Here is a 13502-nt window from a genome sequence, read left to right on the forward strand (position 1 = left end):
GAGAAGATCTGATGGGAATGCAAGGGAGAAAGGGGAAGTTGACACTGGAACTGAAGAACTCAGAAATAGTTCTCATGTTAAAAGGGATGGCTGGCCGGGCAATGGTGGCTCATGCCTGTAATCTCAGCACTTTGGGAGGCCAAGGCGGGGGGATCACGAGGTCAGGAGTTTGAGACCAGCCTGGCCAACATGGTGAAATCCCATCTCTACTAAAAATACAAAAAATAGCCAGGCATGGCGGCACACACTTGTAATCTCAGCTACTCAGGAGGCTGAGGCAGGAGAACTGTTTGAGCCCGGGAGGCAGTGGTTGCAGTGAGCTGAGAGCCCGCCACTGCACTACAGCTTGGGCGACAGAGCAAGACTCTGCCTCAAAAAAACAAAAAATAAAAATAAATAAATGGGATGGCCACCTATCCAGTTGAGTGTGGCTCATGTCCTGAAATTAGTGACAAATTGTGGGAATCAGTCAAAGTTTTCTCCTAGTTTCTTTCTTTCAGCTATCCATGAACTAATTCTCAGAATGGAATGTCTAGTGTGTTGTAAAAGATATAGTTAGAAAAGTTCCTTAACAGACTTTTCTTAGCTTCAGCAATGGTATTATGTTATTTAGTTTATGAATGATTAAAATGTTTTGTTTTTATGTTGTACTATGAGGTATGGTTTCCTTTCTGTGTTTTCTATGTTTGTGAATAGAGTTAGGAGAAACTAATCAGGCTCTGATGGTCTACCTGCATACTTGCGTGGAAGTTCTACATCTTTTTGAAACTCTTCTCTTAACTTCTGAAACATATTTCTTTTTCTCTCACTAGCTCTCTGGTTTTTCTTTCTTATTGACTATTTCTTGCTAGATTTTCTTTGGGGCTGTGTCCTCAAACTTCTGTTCTTAATATCTGCTCTCTTTCAGCATTCATTTGTTCTTTTGATCTCATTACCATGTATGTCCCAATGACTCTGTCATCTTTTATTTCTAGCCCTAACTTTTTTTCATAGTCCAAATCTATATATCCAATGGTCAAACAAATATTTCTTCCTGGATGTCTCTAAAATAACTAAAACTCACATATCCAAGGATAAGCTCATCATTTTGAATACTTTTTGCAACCAACTCCTTTTTCTGTCCCTATAGCCTACTCCTTAAGATAAAACCATTATCCTGTCTTGCCTGGACCACTGAAAAATTCCTTAAATATAACAAGTACTAAATAAATAGTTGTTGAGACAAATAAATATATAGGCATGGAGGTAGAGGCTATTCAAAAATCTCAATATTTGTTTTTCACATGAATGGCTATCTGTTCTATCCTATATTTATGAAACTGAGCTTTTTGGAGCTAAACTTTGCATTTTTCAGTTAAAGTTCTTCAGAACAGCTTTGTTCATTGTTCCAGTTTTCTGATATTATTGTTACTCTGTCATCAATCATGTTAAATCTACTTTCCAACTTTATGTCATTTCCACATTTTATAATTTTGCTATTTCTTTCTTCCAGACATTTAAATAAATGTTGGTTGGGAAAAGCCAAGGACAGAGATCTAACAGCAGGCCAAGGATATTTTACTCTAGTCTCATATTAAGCAAAATTGTTCACTTGCATGCAAATTGGCAAGCTCCATTGTCATCCAGGACAAATTTCTCTATCTTGTCAACAGGAACATCATGGAAACTTTTCTTAAATGTCTTGTTGAAATCAGTTTAAACTGTGGCTATGGTATTCACTTAATCTACAATCCTAGTGATCCCATAAAAATGCAAATGAGTTTGGAAGAACTTGTTCTTAGGAAATACTTGCTGGATTTTAGTCATTAGGATCTTCATTTCTTTTAAAAAACGTTATTATTAAACTATAAAAGCAATTTTAAAATGATAAAAGTTTAGAAAGTAAAGAAAAGAAAATAATGTATATCCTATAGCTATTTTACAGTGAACATCACTGCAGTATATTCTGTTCAAGTTTTTTGGAGAAGTTGGCTTTTTTGTATCATGAAGATAATAGTGTATATATAATTTTGTAGCCATTTAAAACATTTATCCTGCCTATTTTCCAGTATTGCCTCAATTTATATACTTCTCATAGGTTTCATAACATTTCAACCTATGTCTGAATTATAATTTTTTAAACACACCCAAGTTGCTGGACATTTGGACTGTGTTCAATTTTTAAATTATAAATAATAATATGATGAGTATTTTGTATACACAGTTGGCTCTCTGTATCTGTAGGTCCTGCATCTGTGGATTCAATCAACTGCAGATAAAAAATATTTGGGAGGCCGGGCGCGGTGGCTCAAGCCTGTAATCCCAGCATTGGGGAGGCCGAGATGGGCGGATCACGAGTCAGGGAGATCGAGGACCATTCCTGGCTAAATGGTGAAACCCTGTCTCTACTAAAACATACAAAAAACTAGCCAGGGCGAGGTGGCGGGTGCCTGTAGTCCCCAGCTACTCCGGAGGCTGGAGGCAGGAGAATGCGTAAACCCGGGAGGCGGAGCTTGCAGTGAGCTGAGATTCCGGCACTGTACTCCAGACCTGGTGACAGAGCAAGACTCCCGTCTCCAAAAAAAAAAAAAAAAAAAAAAAAAAAAAAAAAAAAAAAAAATTTGGGAAAAGAAATGAATGTTTACATCTGTACTGAACATGTACAGACTTTTTTCTTGTCATTATCTCCTAAACAATACAGCATAACAGTAACTTATATACCATCTACATTGTATTAGGTGTTATAAGTAACTTAGAGATTATTTAAAGTACACAGAAGGAGGTTTGTTGGTTATATACAAATACTATGTCATTTTATATCAGGGACTTGAACGTCTGTGGAATTCAGTATCAATATCTGGGCAGGGGAGGGGGGGAGTGGGAGACGGGGGAGGTCCTGGAACCAATACTCCACAAATACCAAGGTACAACTGTATAGATCTTTTCTTAGTTTACATTTTCTTGGATAAATCCCAGAAGTTAGGGATTTTCTTGTTACAGTAGGTAGCTAGTCATGTATGAGCAGGGCAGGAGAGGACCCCCAGACTGACACACACACCAAAAGCACTGGGCGACCATCAGGTGATGGTCAGGCAGTTGTTAACTGTTTCTCTAAAGTAAAATTGGTCACAGCCAGCTCCAGAGAAAGGCAGTTTCCCAATGCACAGAAAACACCTGAAACTGATCAGCAGTTTCCCAATAAGATCTCAGGAGGAGGGAGAAGTAAGCCAAATCCTGGAAGTAGGCCCGAGTCAAGAGGTCAAGCTACGTACTTGGTTTCTCAAGTCATTCACTTGACCCTCTTGCAAGTTATACTTTCCTTCTTTTCTTTCCTTCCTTTCCTTACAGTTCTAAAGCTTTTTTACTCCTGCTCTGAAGCTTGCCTCAGTCTCTTTTTCTGCTTTATGCCCCTCAGTTGAATTATTTCTTCCGAGAAGGCAGGAGTTGAGGTTGCTGCAGATCTGTACAGGTTCGCTGCCGGTAACTCAGGGTAACTCAGATCTCTTCCACCAGTAACATCCTGATGCCTAATATATATGTCTGTGTTAGTCAGGTGGGCTGGGTTATGTTGCAGTAACAAGTTATCACATACATTTATTTAACAACCAAAAAGAAATAAAAATCCTTAAATTTTAATGGCTTAACACATAAAAGTTTATTTCTCACCAATTCTGTTGTAGGTCTCAAGGTTCTCCAAGGTAGCTCCCTTCAATAATTCAGAGATTTAAATCTCAGGGATTTAGGGTGGTTCCATCTTGGCCTCCATGATTGATGTGGCAGGAAAAGAACTGAAGGTCGTATAGGGGCTTTTGAAACCTCAGATTGTCAGCTGGCCTCACAATCCATTGGTGAGAAGTAGCCATGTGTTGCCACTCAATTGCAATGGGTGCTGAGAAGTGTGACTTCTGTGCATAAACTAGGCAAAGGGGTATCACTACTGAGGTCTACTTCAGTGGAGAGGTTCTGAACTATGACTAGCTAACCTGGAACTACAGAATTTCCTAGAATTCCCTTACTTATAGGGTTACACATTAGATATGACCACAGGAGATATCTTCATGAGATTTGGAAGGTGGAAGTGATGCACAGTCACTAAGCTCAGAAGTAGCAGGCAACAGGTGCCGCTGCAACACCCAGCCTCATCTCCTGGCTCACTCTGTCAGTGTGGGCAGTAGCTAGCCCACAGTCCTCCAGCTCACATGAGATCTCTTCCTTCAGCTCATCTGAGTCCTGGGCCAGATGCACATGCAATTCCATGAGGAAGGGTGCCAGCTTTGTTTTTAGGTCATCTGCAGTATGGAGTTTGGAGGTGGTGAGAGCTAGATGCAAATTTTGGTTTGTCTTCATGAGTTCCAGCTCGTCCTTGCTCTCTCCTGCTTCATACCCAGCTTTCCTTCCTGACTGCCAGCCCCACTGACTCACAGTGACTTCAGGCCTACCACCAGACACAGAAGCATTAGCCTTCTGGAGAGTTCTTTACCATAACTGCATGGTATCTAATGCCTAAAATAAAATCTTCAGCCCATGATACCAATACCTATTTTGTTTCCCTGAGAAACCCTAATTGATAGCTGTACATTCATATTTTTAATACTGCAGGGCCTAATTTTAAGGTATTGTGGTTACAGACTTTTTATTTGAATTTACTGCTTAGAAGGCCAAGATCACAAAGATACACCTGCCCCACATAAAAGGAGAAGAGGGAGTGGGTTATGGTATAGAGAAAGGAGGATATAATTGTCCAAAGTGAAGATAATTATTACTGAAAAACCAGAAAGCACAGTCATTAGAGCAGGGAGCAGCCTTCAAAGCAGCTCTGTCCTATGCAAGTAGACCTGAGGGGAGGGGAGCTTTGCAAGGATGTCTGGGGTGGATTGTAGAGGAAGTCCATGCCTGTGGCCACATTCCCACAGCTGTGGGTACGGCCACTCTCCCTGGAGCTGATCTTGCCCCAAGGACCAGAGTTAAAGGGGAACAGGCAAACCTGGGGGGAAATCCACACTGAGGCAGTAAAAGCCATCATTTTCTGTGAAACAGAGTCAAACTGAGTTTAACAACTTATCTTTGTTTCTATACATTTTTCTCCCAGTATATTTGGTATCTGTTTTTGTCTGCCATGTGGCTCTGTGTGAGGTGCCAGCACCTCTGATGTGGGTGAGGAACATAGGTGAGGCTGAAGTACACACATTCTGGCCTGGAGTTGTTCTCTGAATATTAGGTCTTCCTAGGACTTCCTCAAAGCACCCCAGTTGACCAGGCAAAGGAAGGGTGACTTGCGGACTTCCACCACACTGCCCCCACATGCACACTACTGCCCGCTCTTCGTGCCAATTACTCTCACCAAAAGAGGAACTCCCTGTCCAATTGCCCTCCCCCAACTTTTCCTCTGATTACAAACAAAACAAACAAATGTTTCCACACTACTTCAAGGAACTGTGGCACACTGGAAAATACCCATATGAGTAAAGAATTCTATTTCTAGATTGCATGTGATTTGTGCCACCCATGTTGACTTCAGCTGTTGCACACTCAGTTCTCTTCTGAGGGGAACTATCATTTAAAGCTGTGCGTGTTAAGAATCAGGAAATCCTAAGCCACCCAATGGTCTGTGCCCACTGAGCTCAAGCAGGCTATCAGACACCATGTGATGCACCAGTACGAGTTGGTACACTGGGGAACTGGCCAAATCCCAGTAAGCCTAAGGGACACTAGTCTATCTGGATTAGCTCATCAGTGTGGTTCAAGTCACCAAATTTTTTATAACTAATGTCTTGCTCTGTAAAATAGCAATCATAATGCCTTTTCATGCCAATGCAGATATTACTTAGAAACATTATTACTTAGAAAGAAAGCACTTTAAAGTATTGCAAACAAAAAAGTTATACACATCCAATTTTATTAACATTCACTTATAAATTATCTGCCCTTGACATATATTGGAATTGTGTTTTTAGGCAAATATAGTAACCCTCTACGGCAGGACAGAAAGTCTTCTTGGTGATATGAGAAGTACTGGTGTGATAATTTCATAAATTATTCAAGTCTGTGGAAACACTCCAGTTCAGAGAAGGGTACTTGGATTTGTTTTCAGATTTCTCGATTTCACATGCACGTTAGGCTCTCTGTTTTTGATGGTGCATGTTTTCTTCTATTAAATAAGATAGCTTTCTCAATAATTGTATCAGAAACAGCAGCAATGAGTGACTACAGGGCCTCTACTGGCCTCAGGCATTTTCTAAAAACCAGAATTAGCTGTCAAATTTTGAGAATACAGAGCTTCCCACGGCCTTCCCCATCCCTGCATTTGGTGTGCACCTCACAATTTCATGCAATTTAGTGACTTGCCAAGCTCCTGCAGGCATCTGTGTTTGTGCTGAAGATGTCTGTCTCCTCTGCAGTGCACCGTGTCGTGTATCACAGCATATTGGAATGGGTCTGTAGGTCGAAATAGCTGATTTATTATTCAGGATAGCTTTAACAGCCACTGGAGGGAACGTACCATCTTATGGTAGTTGCTCTTCCACACAGCTTTGTTCTCTGCATGGGTAAGGGGTATCTCTGGGGTCCATCAACTGTTACATCATGATGCTTGCGCAATATTTACTTGCTTATATCCAATCTACTGGGTCCCTGAAGAATAAGCTTTTTTCTTCTTATTCGGTAATATTTACCCCTCCTTTTCTCTAATGATAAGAGTACTGGGAAGCAGAAATCCCTATCTCCACCTTCTCTCACCAACTCCCCAGTCTCCCCACTCATTCTCAGTCCTAGGGGCTGGGAGCTGGGGGCTGGGGGCTGAGTGTGGGCCATACTGCCTTGCTGTTTGCAATAAAACAATTGTAAAATAAAGAGAGCAGCCAAAACAGGGAGTTATGAGCTGAGAATATGGGAAGAAGCACACAATTAGTTCTGATGAATGAAATATCTTCCTGATATTATTAACAATCCCTAGAAATTGTGTCCTCTTTATCAACAGAAAAATGTTGATGTGGAAGAAAATAAGCTCATTTCTAATTTAACTCTTTAAGGGGTAGAAAATATGATATATTTTGCATACATATAAATTATTTATTTATATTATAGTCCTATATGATACAAGCATTTTCTCATCTAAAAGTGTTAACTCAGAAAACATACATTGTATTAGCTCTTGAGCCTCAGAATCGGAGTACAGAGAGACACAAAACCATTTTGAAATTGAAAATATTATTCAGCAGAAACTAATATTTTTGAACCAATATGGATTTTTTTTTTTTTTTTTTTTGAGACGGAGTCTCGCTCTGTCGCCCAGGCTGGAGTGCAGTGGCCGGTCAGCTCACTGCAAGCTCCGCCTCCCGGGTTCACACCATTCTCCTGCCTCAGCCTCCCAAGTAGCTGGGACGACAGGCACCCGCCACCTCGCCTGGCTAGTTTTTTGTATTTTAGTAGAGATGGGGTTTCACCGTGTTAACCAGGATGGTCTCAATCTCCTAACTTTGTGATCCGCCCGTCTCGGCCTCCCAAAGTGCTGGGATTACAGGCTTGAGCCACCACACCCGGCCCCAATATGGATTTTAAATAACTAAATATTTTTTCAAAATCTCCCTTAACATCAAAGTCCAAGATGATTGCATTTACTTTGATGTCACTATATAAATACAAGGATGTTAACTGATACTCACCTACGTCAAATATTCCAGTTGCATTAACAAACATACACATAACAAATATAAATTTATATCAAATGTCAAATTTCCCCATTATCTTCTCCATTAGGAATTTGATGTTCTGAAAAGTGCCTTTTCTAAGCATTTAGGCGGAAAAGAAAGAGGCATTAAAAATACAACTAAGAAATATTTAAATTTTGATGAAATAAGAGTCTTGTTAGTTGCAGTCTCTTTTGAATAATTTCCTTAGGAGAAAATATGCTGTGAAACAGTGATCTGCCACTACACAGTGGTTGGGGACATTAGGTCATTTCTAGATAGCAATTATATACACCTAATGGCTTATTCCCTACAAAATGAACTATTATGGTGTCAGAAAAGGCTAGATACTTTATCATCTGAAAGATAGGTTGCTCAGATGTGTACAAATGAATTTATTCTCTTGACCTCTAGTTCAGATGTCAGAAATATTTTATTTTTTACTAAAATAGAGACAGGTTCCTATATTGGAATATGTTCAGTATTTACCACCTTTCTCTTCTATTCTCTACCATAAAACTCTGCCTGATTAAAATATTTTAAAGTATACTTTTAACCTGACACTGTTAATAGCATTGATGATCCTGGATTTTAAAGATGGCTGCTTTAGTCTACTTTGATTTGGGAAAGCCATTTAAAACAAACAAATATGTGCTATCGTTTAAAGTTTTATAAAGAATTAAGAGTAACTGAATGACAGCTAAATTTCTCATGTATTTATTGACTGCCTGTTAGGTTCAAAGTTCTGTGCTGCATGCAGACATATCAAAATTTCTTATATCTTTGGATCACGAATGTCAGGGTCTTTCAGCTCCTAGTCAGAAAAAATACTACCATGTCAGAGTGAGGAATTCTTAGTATGAGGTGGTGCTGGGGAGTACCAGTAGCTTCAGTTCAAAAATTCATTGCTCTGGGTCCCAACACACCGCTTCTTTTCCTAACACTTTAATTATCCATATTTTGCTCTGCTATTCCAAATGTGTAGTCTCTAAGAATAACCTGAACACGCCAGGTTATTCTCTCCCTCGACAAATTCTGAGTGCATGATTTAACATAAAACAAATCGAATAAGAGGTTTTGTCTTTCTACATTTTGAAAAGCCCTTTCAGATACAGTTTTAAATACATAATTGAAATGCGGCATTTTCTTGAGTATTCAATACATTTCTTGGATTTTTTTTTTCCTAACTGCAGGAATAGCATAAATAAAAACGCTCAGTTCCTGAAGCAGTTCTTTAAGCACAGCAAACATAAGTCAAATAGCTTTCACTCCAGGTTTATAAAAGGCAATGTCACCACCATAAGTTTCTCAATAATTCCTATCACCTTTAAGCATGTTCATGTATTAATCTCAATATATTTTAATAGCATAAACACGGTCTCAAAAAACCCTTTCCTGGGGTTTACTGTTGGCTTTTTATTCCCCTAGATCTTTTAAAAATCTTAGCCTATACATGACTTAGAGCATGTTTTCAACAAGTTATATGAAAATCTCCTTTTGTGCTCCACATTGACAGAGCCTTTCTGAATCTGGAGAAGGCAATCACGTTCTGTTATGTTGTCAGCATGAGAGGCAAAAGCTCCAAAGTACTAAGTTCCTAGAGCTGTAAATCCATTGTGCTTCATGTTATAAATAAAGAAATTGCCCTGTGACAGCTATAGTTTGGAAGCATTATCATTTCTCTTTTCAACTCTCACTTTTCATCTTTTCAGTTATTTTCCTTAGGAAAACTTAGCCACCAAAGTATGACTTCTTGTATCATGAACCTATATGCCACAATTAAAAGAAAGAAATTCCAGCCAACCATGTCAGTGGCTGTAGTCAGTATTTAAGACAAAACTGACTCCTATCGATTTAGCAGAAGATAGTTCTCTCTGCCCCGTGTCTCCTTCCACCCTGCCGCTCCCTGCCCTCTCCAGCCTTTTGGGCAAGCCTTTTCTTCCTGTTGCATTGCGAATGTGTGATGTACGCTTTCTAGCAGATGCATTTGAGGTTAGGTCTTCGCAACCATGAAAACACAGTTATAAATTGTTCTCGGAGCTATCCCACTCAACATCTTGGCACTTGGTTGTTTTTAACTTTTCAACAATAGGCACTGTTCACTCCCCTCCATCTCAGTTCTTTATTCAGTGATCAGGCAGGACACTGATGAAAGGCTAGTCACGGCTTCCCCCCATGGTATCAGTGTGGTGGCATGTGATGATTCACATGGGGTGTGTTTGATCCGAGGAAGCCCAGTCTCTGCTTATTCTTCCTTTGTTCTGTCATCTGGGGGAAAAGAGAGAGTGTGTGTTCAGCGGATTTTCTCACTCTTACCCAGTGCTGGTGGGCCACAACCGTTTTGAGTTAATATTCCCCAACTACCTACTGTCCAGCATCATATAGAATATATTTATCAAAAAAGGGATTTTTTTTTTAAAAAGTGAATTTCTATAAACAGAGAAAAACAGCAAACCCCTCTCTGTGGTTAGGAAGCAGGAGCCATTTTAGAAAACAGATCTTGCCTGTCACATAACTGTCACCATCACCACAGTCATTTTAATAGCTACCATGGTTACTGTTGATATTTTTACTAATACTAACAATTTTATATGATAAAGGGGTTGATTATAGCATTGAAATGGCAGATACTAATGAGGATCTGCCTTTCCCATGGGCTTAGTAGTTACTATCATGGCAGAAAATAATTTTTTTTTTTTTAATGCAAAGAGGTGCTTGTAGTTTGGCATTTTCTCCTTTCCCCCTTCCATAGAAGGAGAAGTGTCACACAAGGCTCAGGGAGATGGGATAAGTGGAAGTCCCCGTTTGCTGGGATGCGGTTCTACAGAACGATTTGAGGTTTCTTTCTCGGAGTTTGCAATCCTCTATGGCTAATGACCTGGCTCCCTGGACCCTCTGTCTCCCCTCACCGGAGGTGGTGAAGGATTTTATCCCACCCAGCACCATCTCCCTGAATGCACCCACCTGCTCCTTGAGCTCTGCCAGCTGACCCGACAGCTGTTTGACCAGACTCATGGTCGATTCCAACTTCTCCTGAAGGTTCCGAATTTCATTTTGCTCGCTGTCGCCTTCATTGCTAACGAGGGACATGGCTCGCATCCGAGGAAACCAATCCAAATTCTTCTCCTGAAAGTAAATAAATGTGTGGGAATAAGGGAATAAGTATGGAAGGGGAGAATGTCAATAGCTGTTTATTATTATTAACATACACGCCAAAGTCTCTTAGCACTCAAATTGGAGAGAGAAAACCAGGCACAGGGAAGGGCTGAAGTAGGGCTTAGACGCTGGTCTTCACGGGCTGGGGGAAGACCCCAAATATTGAAGCAAACTTTATACGGGCTCCCAGGGAGGTTCCAGCTGAGGCATTTAGAAAGCACCGTGAGGGCTACAGGCATTCAGTGAATGATGACGAATGATGAGGTGGGGTCTGGAGGCTGGGGGAGCAGATCCAAGTGTGTGTGGGTACAGCATAGGCATGCCCTGTTTCTCTTTCCCCCTGGCACAGAAGAGAAGCGGGGGGGACGGTATAGGAAGGTGGTGAAAGAAATGTTTCAGCCTCAGCCACCCACACTACTTTACCTCCCACTTCCTCTATAAAGGCTCCCCACCAGCTCTGCCTCCCTCCGAGCTCCACTTGAGGAAGAGGGAAGTGGGAGGGCATGGCCCGAGGTTACTCTGTCTGCTCCCTTTGGAAATATTTTACTGCAATGGGTGAGAGTTAGACTTCCCCAAAGGGCAATAGCTGGTTCCACTTCTGTTTTTGTAGGCAGCCTGGGTGTAGGTGTTGTGTGTGTGTGTGTTTTCCCTCCAATCGTGGTAGAGACTGACAGATGCTTTCTTCAAGACTCTGCTCGATTGTCTAACATCATAGAATCACTATGTATTACTTATATGACATTTTTCCATCCTCCCCAAAGCTCCGCAAGGTAAATCATGTGGTCCCCATTTTACAGATAAGGAAACAAGAGGTTCTAAGTTTCATTACACTTGTCACAAGCTAGTAAATGGCAATGCTGGGATTTGAAGCCTCTGCAGCATTGATGGGGTGTGCCAGTCTTTGTCTCTGTCTACCCACCTATTTCTCTAAATCACCTTCTCCCAACATCCCTAGCAGTGAGCATTGTGCTTGAAACTCTTTCCATTCCAGAAAAGGCAACTGAAATGGCTACAACAGCCTCTGCCTGTGGAATCCCTAGAATGAGAGTCATCAGTGTCCTTGCCTAAGTGACAGTGGCAAGGCCCAATTTGTGTATCTCTAGACTGCAGGCTCAATCTTACCTGGCCCTTGGGTTGGCTTTTTGTTGTTGTTGCTAGGCAGAGAATAACAAGTTCTTTATAGTTCCCTGCCCCCAATGGCAGTGAAAAGGGCTGATAAAGAACTAAAGATAAAACATATTGAAGAGTTTTAAACTACATTTAAACAGCTGCACCTAATTAGCAATTCAAAGGCGAACAGTAACTTACTCTGAGGTGCAGAGTGACAGATTCATTCATTCAATCAATCCTTCAGCATCTATTGTTAGGTATTTAGGGGGGAAAGTCAGATAAGACTGTGTGTCTGCTCTCAAGGAGCTTATGGCTCAGGACAGCCCTCCACAAACAGCGGGCTGCACACTGTGTGTATCGAAATCCCCTGGTTGCTTTTTAAAACTGCAGATTCCCACCCCACCACCTTTTACCAAATCAGGACCTCAGGAAATGTATGTGGTTCTAATATCATTAAAGTGTTAAGGACTCTGGTTTACAGACACAGGGAAGACTGGCTGGGTAGGGAGATGGAGCAAAGGGGAAAGATCTGGAATAGGCCTGTGGGGGAAGAGCAGAGGAAACCTAACAGGGGCCCATGAAATGCTTGCACGGTAGTGTGGCTGGTCCAGCTGCTCACCCACAGCCCAGGTGGATGTGCAGATGAGATAGAAAGCTCGACTGATACAGCATGCTGTCTCTCCCTGGGATGAGCATCAGAAAGATCAAGGTTTAAGGGAGTTCACACGTTAATGTGTGAAGTGGTAGGAAAGACGGAGGAGAACAGACCTGTGCTAAATGCTCTTTAAGCACTTACTCCTTTCAACAATTCTGTGAACTTAGGTTCTGTTATCTATCCAGAATTTACATTACCTATCATCTGAATTTTACAACTGAAGAAAGTGAGGTGCCATGGTTTAGATACGGTTTGTCTGTGTTCTCCAAATCTCCTGTTGAAATTTGATCTCCAGTGTTGGAAGTGGACCCAATGAGAGGTATTTGGGTCATGGGGGCAGATCCCTCAGGAATTGGCTTGGTGCCATTCTCACAGTAGTAAGTGAGCTATCACTCTTTTTTTTTAAGACTGAGTTTCACTCTTGTTGTTGTCCAGGCTGGAGTACAATGGTGCAATCTCGGCTCACCACAACCTCCGCCTCCTGGGTTCAAGCGATTCTCCTGCCTCAGCCTCCTGAGTAGTTGGGATTACAGGCATGCGCCACCACACCTGGCTAATTTTGTACTTTTAGTAGAGATGAGGTTTCTTCATGTTGGTCAGGCTGGTCTCGAACTTGCGACCTCAGGTGATTCACCTGCCTCGGCCTCCCAAAGTTCTGGGATTACAGGCGTGAGCCACTGCATCTGGTGAGTTCTCCCTCTTAGAAGCCTCGATGGGTTTTCGGGGGAATGGATTGGTTCCCATGAGAGTGCGATGTTACAAGCCAGGGTGCCCCTAGGGTGTGGTGTCTTGTTGCATATGCCCACCTCCCCAAGCCAGGGTGCCCCTAGGGTGTGGTGTCTTGTTGCATATGCCCACCTCCCCTTTGGCCCTTCTCTGCCATATTTTGATGCAGCACAAAAGCCTTCACCAGAAAC

General features: G+C 41.5%; 1 protein-coding gene across 1 annotated transcript in view; it reads right to left on the bottom strand.

The window, feature by feature from the left end:
* Positions 1-7578: 7578 nt before the first annotated feature.
* ITPR2 (inositol 1,4,5-trisphosphate receptor type 2) overlaps positions 7579-13502 on the bottom strand; it is a 516873-nt gene continuing 510949 nt past the window's right edge. Inside the window, 2 exon segments of the mRNA XM_017864487.1 lie at positions 7579-9932; positions 10629-10790. Of these exon segments, the coding sequence (XP_017719976.1) occupies positions 9846-9932; positions 10629-10790 (249 nt within the window). The 3' untranslated portion in view covers positions 7579-9845.

The sequence above is a fragment of the Rhinopithecus bieti genome, unplaced genomic scaffold, assembly GCF_001698545.2.
Source record: "Rhinopithecus bieti isolate Rb0 unplaced genomic scaffold, ASM169854v2 scaffold_72161, whole genome shotgun sequence".
NCBI lineage: Eukaryota > Metazoa > Chordata > Mammalia > Primates > Cercopithecidae > Rhinopithecus > Rhinopithecus bieti.